The sequence below is a fragment of the Rhagoletis zephyria genome, unplaced genomic scaffold (assembly GCF_001687245.7).
Source record: "Rhagoletis zephyria isolate East Lansing unplaced genomic scaffold, Rhagoletis_zephyria_1.1 Rzeph_scaffold_05476, whole genome shotgun sequence".
Taxonomy (NCBI): Eukaryota; Metazoa; Arthropoda; class Insecta; order Diptera; family Tephritidae; genus Rhagoletis; species Rhagoletis zephyria.
This window is the reverse complement of record NW_016162559.1, coordinates 13,811-30,108: the sequence shown is the minus strand read 5'-3', so window position 1 is coordinate 30,108 and position 16,298 is coordinate 13,811. Positions and strand designations below refer to the sequence as shown.

The 16,298-nt window shown below is 35.3% G+C and overlaps 1 protein-coding gene across 2 annotated transcripts in view; it reads left to right on the top strand.

Moving 5' to 3' along the window:
- Positions 1-16,057, top strand: part of LOC108372134 (uncharacterized) — a 17,775-nt gene extending 1,718 nt beyond the window's left edge. Inside the window, exons 3-7 of one of the 2 annotated variants that reach the window (XM_017627786.1) lie at positions 8,675-8,851; positions 13,374-13,515; positions 14,651-14,897; positions 14,974-15,063; positions 15,123-16,057. In XM_017627786.1, the coding sequence (XP_017483275.1) occupies positions 8,675-8,851; positions 13,374-13,515; positions 14,651-14,897; positions 14,974-15,061 (654 nt within the window). In that variant the 3' untranslated portion in view covers positions 15,062-15,063; positions 15,123-16,057. Of the gene's footprint in view, positions 1-8,674; positions 8,852-13,373; positions 13,516-14,650; positions 14,898-14,973 lie in introns of both variants that reach the window. The other variant, XM_017627785.1, reaches the window with a different exon arrangement.
- The last annotated feature ends 241 nt before the right edge of the window (positions 16,058-16,298 follow it).

Sequence of the window (16,298 nt, the reverse complement as noted above, 5' to 3'; positions counted from 1 at the left end):
TGCTTCTGGTAATGAATTTTAACTTCTACCAGCTCAATCCTAGTTCCTTAGCTTCACGTTCGACTGTGTAGCCTATACATAATGTGACCAAACGTACTTCTTTCGGAAGTACAGTACTTATTTTTTGGCTCTTGTACTTCGTACTTCGAAGTACAGTCAAATGTACTTCTTTGCGATATTTTGTACTTCAGGAGGGAGATTCTGTAACCAGTTAGCGACAATTTTCGGATCACTATCGCATTTTTTGCATCAAAAAGTGCGATAGCGATTCGAAAATTGTCGCTAACTGGTTACATAATCTTCCCCCAGGTCCTGTACTTCCCCGATCTTCTGGATGATCGTCACATGGCCTGGGCGATAAATTCGTTCAAACCATTTAATTCGCCGGGATCGATGGCATCATACCCGCGCAGCTGCAAAGTGCTCTGAAGGAGTCGTGTAATTGGTTGGATCCTATTTACGCGAACTACATGAGGACCGGATACAACCCTAAGGCTTGGAGGATAGTCAGTGTTGTGTTCATCCCGAAGGCCGTAAAAGGCTCTAATGTTTCCCCTAGAGATTTTAGGCCTATCAGTCTCTTCATTTTTGCTAAAAACGCTTTTGCTAAAAATACTAGAAAGACTGATAGACCTGTAAATAAGAAACGAGATTCCTCGTGACTGTCTTTCAAGAGCTCAATATGCCGTTTGCAAGAAAAGGTCTATGAATACCGCCCTGCACACATTGGTAAAGTGGTCAGAGAAAGCCTGCACGCATCATGCAGCAGGGGCCTTCTTCGATATCGAGGGGGCCTACAACAATGTCACTCCAGAGGCAATAGTCAAGTATATAATTATAATATGATCACCTATGTAGATGGTGTGAAGCTTTTGGTTAAGGGCCGATTTCTAAACACGCCTTTTAATCTGGTTCAAGGTTACCTGAACCAGATGACTAGGTGGGCGATCAACGGCGGCTGTCGGAGAAGCTTAACATTGAGGAAAGGGTAGAAAAGGTGTCAGTTACCTTGTAGTGCTGTAGGGGAGCTATCCGTAAAAGGTGGGGTCGCTCGCCCAAATTGATTCTTTAGCTCTAGGAAACCAGATTTTAGGCTATATTGTTTCAAACAGCCCTTGTCTGATGCAACTCACTAGAGAAGGCAACACTTGTAAAACAGGAATTAGCGAAGCATTAGGAACCACACCTACACCGGCGCTTAACATGCATATGTTGAACACGGCGCCTGTGTATTGTGCAAACCGAATTGTCGCAGCACGAACTGATATCAGGCTAAGGGAAATCGGGTCCTTTTCTGACATAAAAAGGAAAAGAAGACGTTTCTCTGCTGCAGCAAATGTTTTTTATAGGGCACTTCAAAAAACTTTACCTCTCAAGGGCTAGTGATGGAGGTTCTGACAGGCCACTGTGCGATTGGTATTCAGCAGTCAAGAGGAAGATGAAGTGGAGTCGTCTCCACACTTTCTTTTCGATTGTCCACCTTTAGCGGGACTAAAATTTAAGCATTTTGGCTCGCACTTCTGAACAAGCACTGAGCTCTCATGGATTTCTTAATCGGCTCGCGGCGTTAACTTAACCCAACGTAACCTGTATTTCTTTGAGCTATGAAATAGTTGGTCACATTACCTATACACTTGCACTTCTGTGTTCTTGTTCAGCCATCAAAGGGCTCAATCTAGTCTTTTTGGTGTTTTTAAACTTAATTCATTTTTAATATGAACCCTTTCTCAGATTTTTTTTCTGTTTATAAAAAAAGTGTGCCAAAAATTTGCAACTACCTTCTGGAATTACTCTTTTTTTACATCTTTATTTTATGTGTAATATGTATGTTTTAAACGCTCGCTTATTTTCTGGATCAAAATTCTTCACACAATTATCTCTAAATGTTTCGCTCTACGGTACAAACGAAAAAAGTATTTTAATAATGCCAACGCGCTGCTCCATACCTCACGGGTATTTAACGAAGCACTTAAAAAGGTACAAACTACAGTACATATGTTTGTATATTATATCTGTAAAACGGTAGATAAATAGGTTGCAACTAACGCTTCCACGCTATTTTAAGCTCGCGGTTACGCCTGCCTATAGCGCTTACCAGCTAACCGACCATGCGTACATACATACGCCCGTCTTCGCGCCCGTACGTACGCCTTTTTGTTGTTAGTTACAACTCTTTCATCTAATTATGCTAAATGTTAGAACATAGTTTTGGACTACATACATACATACACACATACATACTAGTTACCACTACTACTGTGCATAAAAGTCACATTGTTGCTACGGTATTTAATTGCTGTTGTTGTTGGGTATGCGGTTACATAGCAATTAAATTATTCATCACTTTGATTGTATATTTTTTCCACCCTCCTTCGCAGGGCACTTGTTCTGCCAACAAGTATTTGCAGCTTGAGACACTACTATGTAGTCGTAGGGAAGCGGAGAAGGAAGCGTATGAAAAAAAAACAGTTGCTTGGTATTGTTTTAGCATCTATTGTTGCTATTTTTGGTTACTTGGTAGTGATTCTCATAGTTGAGTAGATTAAGAGGTCACAATAATTAGCCAAGAGTGAAATATTTTCCATTAGCATATTTGACACGATTCCGCGCACACACGCGAAACACAAGCGCGACCGTCTCGGCGGCGGCTGGATATTCATTACAGCGTATGCCATCGTTATACTACATACATAAATACTATCCCGCTGACGCTGAACGCACTTATTCCATTTGTTTTTTTTATTGTAGTTGTTGTTGGGCATTTAGTTCATCTGCGCCAGAAATGGGCCAACAAAGGTTTTATTGTCATGGCACAGTAACTTGCTAACTGCTGGAGCAGCATAAGCACCATGGCAGCATGTGACCCAGTGTAGCCCCGGCAATGATTTCTTGATGCGCTTCTAAAGCGCGCGCGCGGTTTTCTATTTTAAGTGATCGCTCAAGGCGGCTCACCTCAGCATTTTCTATCTATTCCCTTCGCTCTCGTAAGCGCTAGCGTAAAAGTAATAGTAATAAATAAATAATTTAAGTTGCGCGTAGATGAATAGATTAAATGCTCGTTAGAATAATGAAGCAATAAACTAGTGACTGGCTACGGACGTCCCAGCACATACCGGGACTGATTTTCCATTCTCATTCTCGGCGCACAAAACCTTTTTACATACATTTGTATGTATGTATGTTTTTATGTTTTTGTGTTTGGGTTTTCATTGCTTTGATTTTCATTTTCATTTCGCTTTCATTTAGCGTTAGGAGGTCAAAATTGTCAGCGGAAAGCTTAATTTACTGCTGCATCATGCCGCCGTTTTCATGAGTTTTCATTCATAGCCCTGTGCATGTGTTTTTGTTTTTGTGCAATTTTGTGACTATTTATTTCAATTAATTTTGTTTGTTTTTTCTTTATTTTTGGCCAAGTTTCGCACGGTAAATCGCACCGTATTTACTTCCCTGTTTATTTGCGCTACTTTTAAAGTCCAGATGTCAACTAATGCCATTTGCTTTGACATTTGTGGAAAAGTGCTGACCTTTAAGAAAGATTTATTGCCTAAAAAATCTGCAAAAATATGGGCATGGAAAAGGGATTGAAGAAAAAACTATAGAATAACCTTAAACTGTCTTTCTTCATTAATTGATAACTATTTCTATCAACTGGCCGAAGGAGGTTGGAACATAATTTGGTAAAGTGGCGTAGCAAGTGGGTAAAATTAGCCTCTAGATGCTGTAAGGTTCGAGTCAATAATCAATTTTCATTTCTAATGTATTTTGTGCCCAAAACTTAAGAAGAGTTCTATTTCCCAAATGTAGAATGTAAAACCCCACAGCCAGCTGATGTTCGTCCCCAGAGAATTCCTCAAGGGCTTGATAAGGAAATTGTTGTAATAATAAGAGTCTGAAATCTTACCGCGTGAGTTCTTAAAGAGCAGCACTGTTCAAGATAACTGCCCAAATCGAAAATTGTCGGATTACCAGGCTTAAAGGCGCTTTTGGTCACCGTCGGCCCACCGTCGGATGGCCAATTTGAGCCCCATTTGTCCAAAAGCAAACCTCAGTTCCGTATCTGGGAGTCTCGGCCGACTAAAGACAAACTCGGTTTAACACCCCGGAGATTTTCATTATTTTTCCACTGTGCGAAACGTCGAAATATCCACCGCAAAGTCCACGGCCACTTTATTAACCATCTGGACGAACGAAATGAGCCTTGAATAGAAAATAAACGTCGATGGATTCGAAATCCCTTCTACAAGCCACCTGCTGCAAGAACAAGGCCCTAGATTGACTTTCTGGCAGCACTTTCCACGTCTTAAGCCATCAGGGTATCGGTAGCGAGGTACGTCGCTTAAGTATTGATCATGGCTACCAGCTTTACACGAAAATAAATCAGAATCGCTTAGTAAACGAACAACCCACTGAGTCGTCAAAACTGTCTGAATAACCTACAACGTGAAACGTTCGTGACTACCAATATACTCCGATTAAATTAGGCTTCCTACTCAGCTCCTACTGACAAACTACATATATGGGCTCTGTCTTTTTTCTTTTGCTCTGTAACCGCCTAAGCGGTTTTGGCCGAGTTCGACAAAGCACCAGTCGTTTTGTCTTCTGTGCCAACTGACGCCAATTGGAAATGCCAAGTGAAGCCAAGCCCACCAGCGGATTCCGAGTTGAATACTTTCAGAGCTGGAACGTTTCTGATATGGCCAAGCCAGCGGAGCCGTTGTATTTTAATTCACTGCACTTTGTCCATGTCGTTGTGAAGCTCATACACGTCATTAAATATACCGCAAAATCTTTCTCTCGAATAATCCAAGAGCCGGATGTTGTCATTGTCCTTGCTTCTGCGCCATATACTAGCACGCGCATGATGAGTGACTTAAGGTATCCACACACCTATGCGATTCTGTCGGTACGAATCTGTTCCGACAAATATTACAACAATGCCGACCATAGTTTTAAATGACACTTGTACGATTTTGCTGCAGCGATTTATTCAAACTTTCACAATTCTTCTTTTCGTCGTGCCGAAATCGCAGACTGCCGCGTTTTGAGAACGAAAAAGGTCAATAGAAGGATTCTAAATAAATCAAAATTGAACGTAAGAAAACAAAACATATTTGATATAGAAAAGTTAATAATTTTACTTTTGTTGACAAATATTTTTTTTAGTTTGTCTATAAATTGACAGTTTTTACTGCGATAAAATCGTTCACATGTGTGCGTACTTGCATTTTCGAAGCAGTAACGTCTGTAGCATCAAAAACGGTGCGGATTTGTTGCGACAGAATCGCATAGGTGTGTGGATACCTTTATACTTGAGAGTGTTGTTTCGTTATGCCGTTTGAAAAACGGAGACTACAACTCGAAGGGGGTGATTCTATTGAGTAGATGTAAACGAAAGGAAAAACGCAAAACTTAAGAAAAAACCTTGCCGATCACCCCATGTTGGAATTATTTGGACTTCTCTGAGCTCTTAACTGCAGTTAAGCCTTTGATGGAAATATGCTATTAAACTATGCTTATGGATTCCATTTTCTACTGAGTACCTTAAAACCAGAGTCCTATCAATGATGGCCATTGGGACATGGGAAAGGAATCAGTGAGTACTGATCTAAAGAAGATTTTACCACATTCAAGGGTAACACAAAGCTTCGATTCAAAAATCACGCTACCCTCGAATATAGTAAGAGAAGCATCACAACTTAAATTAGTATAAATCAAAATGGAGCAACAAGTATCTTTTAAAACTAATAAATATTCAGCTGAACTCGGCGTGAACTTCCGTTTTCCCTTAGCTATTGTCTGTGACACCAATGCCATGTATTTTCACAGTTTGTATTGTATTTCGCTGTATTAAATCATAGCCGCCTACCTAGGTGCCTTCATTTCCGTCAACGTAAGTGAATCTGCTTGTACTTGCGTGTATCGAATGGCGCGCTTTTGTTGATTTTTTCTTCTTAATTTACTTAACGCTTTTTCCTAATATAAAGCGTGATTTTTTCACACATCAATTACGCTTGGCAAAGCAAAAGTAACTCAGACTCCAAAGTAATAATATACCCGTGCATATGTATGTATGTAATTTACACCCGCTGTGTAGGTACATATGTATATACATATGTATGTATATGTAGTAACTACTTATTTGAATGCTTTTTTTTTTGCTCAGCTATGAGTTTTTTGTATCATGGAAAAGCATTGAACTTGACACATGTCTGCGTTTAGCGCAAATGCATTCTGCGTCTGCGCGCACCGCCCTTCTTGCTGTTACGTTAACATTTGCTCACACTTTTGTGAGCATTTACGTTGGCTATTGTTATTATTTTATTTATAAATAGTTTGCGTTGACGCCACGTAATTTGATAGGCCATTGACGTACTATGCATTCAATTACGTATGTTGATCTCTAGTAGTTAGTGAATAAAAGTCTCCTCTTTGTCTCAACGGAAATTGTTAATGTTATGTACATATGTGAGGTTGGTCCCTTTTAAGCTCTTTGAGTTAAGCTTTTAGTTTTACCGTCAAAGGACTTTAGAAAGCTTTGAGCTCTCAAAAGTTGTTTGTGCTTCTAGTTCAGTGGTACTCAAAACAGAGCCCGCGGGCGGAACTCTTCAAAGCGCTCTCTATATTTTATATGGACGCGCACAGAGTAAAAGCTCTCTCTGAGCATCACTGCAGTTACTGCAGTGTTGGCCAGCCAAAGCTTTTAGGAGGGTTACTAAACAAGTATACGGAATTCGATCTGACCTTTGCATAGCACAATTTTAAATTTCTTTAGCATTATCGGAACGGTTTACGATAAGGGTTACTTTCAAGTGTCAAGTAGACAAAAAAACAAAAAAAAAAAAGAATGCGAAGAATTTAAAAATTGACAGAAGCTTTATTTACCGGTTACCAAATTTTTGTTACCGGCGCGCAATAGACCTGTTAATAGTAAGCATAAAAAACCCATGATTTTGAGCTACCGACTTCACTGTAGGGAACATTCGACAGCGTAAGCAAAAGTATATAAATCATGCTGAAAAATATCTTAAAAATCAATAAGACTATTTTTACTGGTAAAATTATTATACTTTTTTTTTTCTTAGATCTTTTTAGTTACCCTCCCATTTTGTGCCAGCCGAAAATAAATTGTACAGATCTTTTAAAAGCTTTGGTACGGCACGCCTGACAACAGTGTTCTACAGCGCTGAAAGTTGGTCATAGCCGGGGGTTGGACATAAGGTTGTAAGATTTCCAGATAGGATAGATTTTCTAGATATCTTGGTAGATTTCATCAAATCAGTTAAGCTGTTCTTCAGCTCAACGTCGAGCACTACGCTGTTATCTAAAAGTGTCCAATGCCATATGTATACACAAGAAAAAATCAGAATTTTTTTTACGATTTTGGCTGATATTGAAGTCGATATCAAACGTCTTATAGTATTCAAAATTATCGGCAACAATATATCGATAAATATCGATAAATATCTCGTCAAATTATTGATGAATATGTCAATAGGGAGTTATATAAATGTATCGGTCCATAAGTGTAAAGTCCATGAATAAAATTAGCGCTGGCGTTATTCTTAAATATCCTTATTTTATCCTTGTTTTTGATCAGTGCATTTTTTGCTGAAATATTCAAGAAAATAGTCCAATGATATGGAACAGATGTTTGAACGCTGCTTTTTTGCATGAATTTTTCATTATTTTCGATGCTTGAAGTTTTGCCTCAATTGTTCCATAACGCGACATCGCTTTTTAAACTGTCACACCCCTTATGGATCACAAAATCTTTCATCTTTTACAAGTCATGAATGTATTTATTTAATCCTTTGGAGTCATAAAAACTAAATATTTTTGTGTGAGGTATGTTAGCCCTACGAAATTTTTGATTTGAAATTTTTGATCTTCCATCGCCATCTTTTTTCTATAATTTTGTTCCAGTATCATGACAGTAAGAAGCCGATCACACAATGGACTTTCTGTGATTTCTGTGTAGCCCGGTTTTTTCAGATTTATCGTAATATATATAAAACAAAAAGGGATTTTTTTTCTGCAAGTTTTTTCTGTTTTAGGTAACTTTTAAGGAATATTAAGAACATGTTGTAATTGTTTAAGCTTATTTTTAACTCGTAGTTCATGTCATCAAACTCCGAGCCCTGCTGATCTGGTCTGAGCTTTAGTGTTCATTTGAAGATTATCCCAGCAAATATTCAAGTATTGAAGCTCTTTGATGCAAAAGAGCATTACGAGTAAATGTATTTTTTCGGATTTACTTTTACATACGTATGTACATAAATATGTAAGTACATAACTACAAGTACTGCGAAGTTCATTAAACTTATTAACACATTTTTCATGGTGTTGATGTTACTTTACGCTTCATATAATGTAACTAGTAAAATAAACAAAGAAATAGCAACAGCAATAACAAACAATAGAAGCAATCCAAACCATTTTGCTTAAGGCTGACTGAGGAGGCCCGATTATGCAAAGCAAAAAAAAAAAACGTTACTAAAATCAATAAAAATAAATGGATGGATGGCTAAGCTCAGCTAAGAAACCGCTATTTGCATTGCATGCTGGATTTTCTTATAGCAATAATATGAATAATTATATGTTTTTTTTTAGATTAAATTGAATCTATGCAATTGCTTATTTTTCCTAAACAACTTACGTTCTTTTACAATTTCAGGTCATGCCACCGTTAAACAAACATTACAAACCAGTCGACGAGGGTTGGTCCAAACAACAACCGGACGATTTGATGGAGAAAACATTCACGGCCACATTTCCCGCCTTCAAATTTCCCGATCGCGAGCGCTTGCATGTCAGCTGTGGCGTGCAGCTGTGCAAGGGCAAATGTCCGAATGTAAGTAATTAAATGAAGTAAATATGTGCATATGTATAGGAAATTATGAGAAGATAATCTTACGAAAATGGTTACTAAAATGGTTACTAAAAACTCAAGTAAGCGGCGCTTGAAAATGCTAAATAACACTCATGTGGCCACTCATGTGTATGAGGTCATTGAAGGGGTTTTCTATAGCCTTTGAAAACACAAAAAAAAATCAGCAATGAGAAACTATTCGAGGCTGAAAGTTTCGCCAGAAATCCCTTATAAACTTTGCAGTAAAATTTTATCCCGCTGTAAAAATTAAAAACCTACTTCGGATTTGAAAAGTACAACAATATAATTTAAAGCTTTAGATTAGGTATATTCAATGCTCCAATTTCTTCGACGAAAACCTTTTAGCGCTTCATAATCACATCTCTAAACTGTAAGTGACAAATTATAAAACAACAACACAAACATATGTATCTTGGCGCGAAATATATGTACGTCAGATTGGGAACCCAAAGATTATGATCTTTATAATAAAAATCATAATTTAGTCGTTATTTGTTCGATCAAATTTAACCGTTATTTTGTGATTTTTATTTTTTTTTGATCAAGAATAATCGTTATTTTTGGATTTTTATTTTTTCGATAAATTTTTGATCGCTATTATTTATTCTTATTTTTTAACAATATAGAACCGTTATTATCAGATTTAATTTTAGAATAATAAAAGTTTTTAATCGGTTATGAAAACTCAGTCCCCGTTACAATGGTTACAATTACGATTATTCTTGCTCGAAGTAATAAAAATAAAACGATTTTGAAATGATTTAAAAATAAATATCTTGATATTTAATAGTTATTTTTGGTTCCGGAATATACTCGTGGTGCATATCGCTCCCTTACTTCAATAGTGTCATAACTCGAAAAAGCAAAACTCAAGAAAAACGGCGTTAAAGTTTTGTGTTTATATATCGCACACGATCTTCAAAAGTCACGTACACAGAGCTTTCATTTTCCCTTCAACAAAAGCTGGAGCAAATTTTTGTTATAATATGTTGAAAAAACCTAAGGTAAAGTCTTCCTTGCCCATATGATTAGCATGTGCTATTTCAGTTTTTCGCATTTCCTGACGTACGTATTATTTTGATTTGTGTCACCTCCCAGTAGAACTTGGGAGCATCGTACGATTGCTCGGTGAGTACTCCCTGGGGAGTATACGAATACTCTCCATTGCTCCGTATGCTTCTGTGTATAAGCATGTAATTTTGTATACTCCCTTTAACATTGTATGTCCTAGGAAGGGGAGTAATCCCTTTTACCTCCTAAACGAGCAATCGAGGAGCACACACAAAAATTTCATCCCACAAACCTCCCAGACGAGCAATACGGGAGTACTGGCATAAAAACCTCCCCTATACCTCCCAAAAAGACAACAAGGGAGTGCACATAGAAAAACATCCTATATTCCTCCCGAACGAGCAATAAGTGAGTACTCCCATGGAAGGCATCCCTGTACGAGTAATAAAAGAGCTTTTCATTGCCCCACACAAAAGCTAGAAGATTTTGCTATTTGCGCAATCCATTTATTTAATTTTTTAAACACATGTTTGTATACAATATTAAAAGATCTTAACTGATACCTATAAGTACGAGATCAGACAAAACATAAATAATACTTATTACATTATTGATTAATTTTGGAATTCCTGTTGCGAACAAGTGCATTAAGAGTAAAACAGAATAATAATAAAACGGTAAGATAACTACATGATGTCCCGGGTGTCAGGGATGCCTGGGTGTTCAGGAGTTCACGCAAATAGGGAGAGTGTATAAAACTTTCTTGTTTTAATGTGTAGGTGACTTTGCCCATCTGATATCTTTGCCACCCAGTAAAAGATCTGGACCGGCGTGATATGAACGTTAAAACCATGGAGTCGTGCGTAAGTGCTGACGCTCCTAATAATTTTCCAATTCTGAAAAGTATTTAGCGGTATCTAATACAATATTTAATAAATTTCAACAAAAGTTGCAACACATACCGACGGACCTTCATTTAAATAGCACACATTAAATTATTGCATCCTCCTTATATTGTTTCTATATGAAATATTTTCTATAGTTTTCCTTATGATAAATTTTTCCAATAACACAAAAAAGCGAGTAATAACGGAGTACAAAACCGACAAATCTCAGTTATAGCTCCGAAATCATTCCTCAGCGAGTATTCTTTTATTGCTCACTTGGGAGATCTCCCGTTTGGCTCCTAAACGAGTACAAATTCGACAAAAATCGTTTATTGCTCAAAAATCATGCCCCTGGGAGTATTCGTTTGTTGCTCGCTTAGGATATCTCCTATTTGACTCCTAAGCAAGTTATAATGGAGTTCAAAACCGACAAATCTCTCCTATTGATCCGAAATCAGGACAAAGGGAGTACTCTTTTATTCCTCACATTGGGAGATCTCCCTTCAAGTTCTAGTGGGCTTTGAAGATCGTGTGCGATATACTCGTATAATAATCGATACAGCTATGAAATTTTTATATAACATAGAACAAGAGTTAGCGGTAATTTGTGCATACTTAACTCAATATATGTATATGTATATTGGATTATGACTATGGATGGAAGCGATTAATCGTTTGATTAAATTAATCGATTATTTTTGTCAAATTGTCGACTTAATTGTATCGTAATTTTGTGTTTCATTAATCGATTAATTGTAAAATAATCGTAAAAATAATTTCAAGAAATATGATGAAATGAGTTTTTATTTAAATTGTGAAGTCATAGAACTAAATCGGAATACATATCATCGACGCTTGGGAGGAAATGAAAAATGTTTACCCAAAACTTTACGGGCTTTTGAAAAAACAACAAAACGCTTATCAAAGCTTTTATTTTTGCAAACTTGGTTGAATAATAAAAAATTGCCGCTAAAAATACTCGCTTTATTTTATATAAGGCTGAGGATCAGAAATTTTTTTGGAAAATTGTTTTTGTGAATATCTACTCACGGTAAAAAAGTGCCTTAAAAATTCGAGTAATCGATAATTTCTCGAAAATTGCAATTAATTGCAATAATTTTTTTTTGGCTTGTGACTAATCATATGATTAATTAATCGATTATTTTATTTTTTTGCCATCCCTAATTATGACACTTGCAGAAAAATTAACGATATGTACATACATATGTGTATATACTTACATATAAATATACATACATACATAAGTACAGTAAAACGATATTTCATTGCTATTAGTATCAAATGTCTTCAGTTATCCAAAATTACCTATAACAAATATTGTTTAATAAATCGATAAATATGACGATAGTTAGTTTGATACATGTATCGAAAACTAAATCGTTAAACATTTCGATAACAGTGTAATTAATAAATCGATAAATATGCCGATGATGAGTTCGATAAACGTATTGAACAGTAAATTAATAAATGTAAATTAACAAATGTATCAGTTATTGATAAATTGATTGTTAAATAAATCGATAAGTATGTATGTATGTGTATGTATGCCTCTAAATATGTATTTAACTGAATAACGGGTTCTTTAAATATATCGATGATGAAATCGATAATAAAATTAGAGGTTATTATCTATTACCGATATAATTTTATATAATTTCTAATCGACACATTTATTTAGTGAATCTCCTAAAAACATGTTCAAAGCATTTTGCACTATTTGTTTATTCTGTTTGCGAATTACCCAATATCAATGAAGTGATACGAAAGTGAGGACACAAAATATTAAAAAAAAACTCTCTTTCGTAATTATTTGCACGCACTTTACAGAAAACAATAAGTAAACAATACAAATGCACATTTGTGCCGCACACACACACGTACACATACTATTAGTGCAAATATTTTGTAATTAAAAGCTAAATTGTTTGTGCAACCTGCTTAAGAAATATAAAAACCAAACAAAAATAACAACAAAACCTCGCTGTGTGTAATTTTTAGGCTGTTTCACTTTTCGCGCGAGTTGAATGGCTTGCGCTCTTATAAGCAAGCGGATAGGCGGGTAGGCGTGCTGGAGTGGATGCGGGCGCCCAGCGAGGTTGACCATTTGTCTGGGGCATGCGAGTAACAAAGCGTTACACATTTTTGATTTAACAAGAAAGCATGAGCTATGTGGCTCTTTAAAGCCACAAAATCATTGCGTTTCGGTATTTACATACATACGTTTTAATAACTCTGCCACCTTTGTTTTTTGCCAGCCGTATTGCGTTCGAAAACAACTGAAGCCGCGCACATTATCCACTAGTCACTGCGTTGGTGTTGGCGTTGCGCACGCATGCGCATTGAAAAAATCGTTCACAGCGCACGAGTGGATGAGCAATGAACGTAATTAACATGTTGAAAATGTTTGAGCACTTGCGTTTTTTATCTTATTTTTGTTTTTATAAATAAAACTTATGTAAACTTTCGATTTCATTTCGAATTATTACAGCAAATGTGTACGCAATTTAAATGCAGTTTTACTGAATATGCACTGCATTTTTTTTAAATAAATTTTTTCATTGCAGGTAAATTGTCGCAGCTCGGAGCCGTTACAGCTGAGCGCTGATAAGCATCTAGCACGCATTGAAGTTTTCAATTCTTTGGCGGTGACGGCACCACAAATTGAAGTGGATCGATTGCGTTACGACCGTCGTTATAATATGAGTGGTAGGTGGACATTATTAGAGGATGCAAAAAAAAAAACAAAAAAATAAAAAATAAAAACAAAATTTGTAGGTTTATATTTAAAAATAAATAAATTTAATAAAATTGAAAGCATATGTTAAAAATAAATAAATAAAAGAATTTAAAGTGCATCATAAAATATGAAGATTCATATATGTTAGGGTGCATCACTTTTCATACAAAAAAGAATGTACTGTTTTTCTATCCGAAATATGAAATATACTGTACTTCCGCCAAACATTTCGTAAAATACTAAGACTTACGTGAGCTAGACCTATTTGAAAATACCTATGAGAATCCAGTTTTTTGTCAATAAAACTAGTTTTTTTTTTTTAAACATTTTCGCTAAAAAATCGCCTCAGATGGAAGAAGAGTTTAAGCTTAAAAGGACCGCATAAAAATGTTTAAAAATTTTATCAACGCAATGAAAATATGTAATGAGATTTTTGGGGGTATTTTGAAATTGGTCCAGCTCACTCTAAATATTTTTATGAAATATTTTGGCGGAAGTCTTAAAATATAATAAATTTTATAGTTCCGGTGGAAAACCCGTCACTAATTTTGGTGATGCACTCTAATATACATACATACATCTACATATGTACATACATATCGTCGATGTTGAACTCAATGCATCGAGATTTATGCATAAAAGCCGTAAAATCCTTAATAAAACGACAGATTTGTAAAATAATAGCTTGAAAAAATACCGCCTATCAAGGCAATGCCTTTAAATAAAAACCATTTTTTCATTCCCCTGTAAAATTTGAGTGCGGTTTTGCAATTGGTCGATGCAAAAACATCGACGATATGTATATTTTTTGGGTTGAAAGAAAGTTAAATACATATGTAAATAAACAATCAGCTCAATATATGTATTTAATGAGGTTAAATTAATTTTAACTAAATTGAGTTTAATTTAATGTATACATTTTATTTCAGTTTTATTTATTCTATTATTTTTTTGCATTTCATTTATTTATTTATTTTTTATTTTTTGCATTTTATTTATTTATTTTTTACATTTCATTTATTTATTTTTTATTTTTTGCATTTTATTTATTTATTTTTTACATTTCATTTATTTATTTTTTTATTTTTGTCTTCCTCCCCTCAGCCGAAGAGTATCCACCACACATTCGCCAAATCCACAGCGATGGCACACTCTGCCTCTCCGTTTCCAAGCTGGCCCTCTCCTTTTGCGTACTGGGTCTCATCTTTCTAGTTGCCGTGATTGTAGCGATTTATTCACTGATACGCGCACGCCGTCGCGCCACAGGCAGCACTTGCGGCCTAACACCACCCAGCAGTGGTGCGGGTCATATGCAACGTGCAGAACTGTGCACATCGATGTTTTCGTCAAGGTAATTCTATTTAAGTATATATTTTAAATAAATTACTAAATCTTCATAAATGTTTTTTTCATTTACTATTTTACAGCAGCGAATCGGCGCAATCGGCACGCTTTGGCAGCAAACTGCTGATGCCCTACTACCCAAATACGCTGCCCTATGGCAGGGTCTACTAACTGTATGAAATGCACTACAAATCTATAGACGACATTTTCTTAATTAGTTTAAACTTTTAAGCATTGATATTTTAGCTTTTCACTTCGCTCAACATCTAAAGACTGATTTTTGTAATTTTTTTTCTCAACAAATGCTTTGAGAACTGAAAGCTGCGCAAAGCTAATATTTACAAATACAAAACGCAATAATACTTGACCTCTCCTTTATCCTTAAATATAAGCTATTGAGAAAGAGATTCGAAAACATTTTGATATCCATTGTTAGTCTAGAAAATGTTTTTTGACTTTTCTTTCTAAATATTTATTTAAGGCCAGCGGGCCCTAAAGGCGTTAGCACATTAGTATAAGAAAATAATAAAAAAAATGTAGTTTATATGTAATTATATGTATTAATTTAAGCAAAAATCTAAATATTTTTATATTATACAAAACACTAAACAAAAGCATATTCACTTAGGACAAAAGAGGCAAAGCGAAAATAAAGATATCGAAACTTTATCCCCACGTAGAACAAGCATTAATTCACTCTATAAGCAGCGAGTCCTTCGCCTTTTTATTAACAAAAATATAATTTTTTAAATTTTTTGATATTGTTATAAATAAAATAATTAAAGTTCCTTATATATACAAAATTTTAATAACTCTTCAAACGATTTAAGTTCAAAAAAAAAAATTTCTTAGCCCTTATTAGTTTAACAAATCAAAAGAAAGCTCAATACACACTGTAAAGGCTGGTTTTTACTATGTCATATTTTGAAACAACTTTATCTCCTTTATGGCCCAAAAACGGACAGCTAGCCTATTTAGTAGCGCATTTCCCGTACACCATTCTGACCTAAATCAATCAATAGACTGTTTTTTAGTCAGATTTGACAATGTGTTTTCTTTTATTTGAAAACAAGCCTTAAGTTTTCTTTAAAACGAAGTACCCAAAGAATTTATCTATTATGCTTTAAAAATTTAAATTTAATATATTTCGCTGGTGTGGGTTTACAATACATATTTATTTAATACATATACATATATGTATGTATAGTTATAGCTTCTAAGCCGATATTTTTAAAGGTTACTTACATACAACGAAATAAAATTTAGAAAAAATGTTTCATAAAAATAAACTTTATTTTCTACAAGCTTTTATTTAACTTGCTTTGTATGTACATAGCACACACCTAGATCTAAAGTGTGCTAACTCAAAATTCATATCGGGAAATATAACTGAGGAGTACAGATTCAA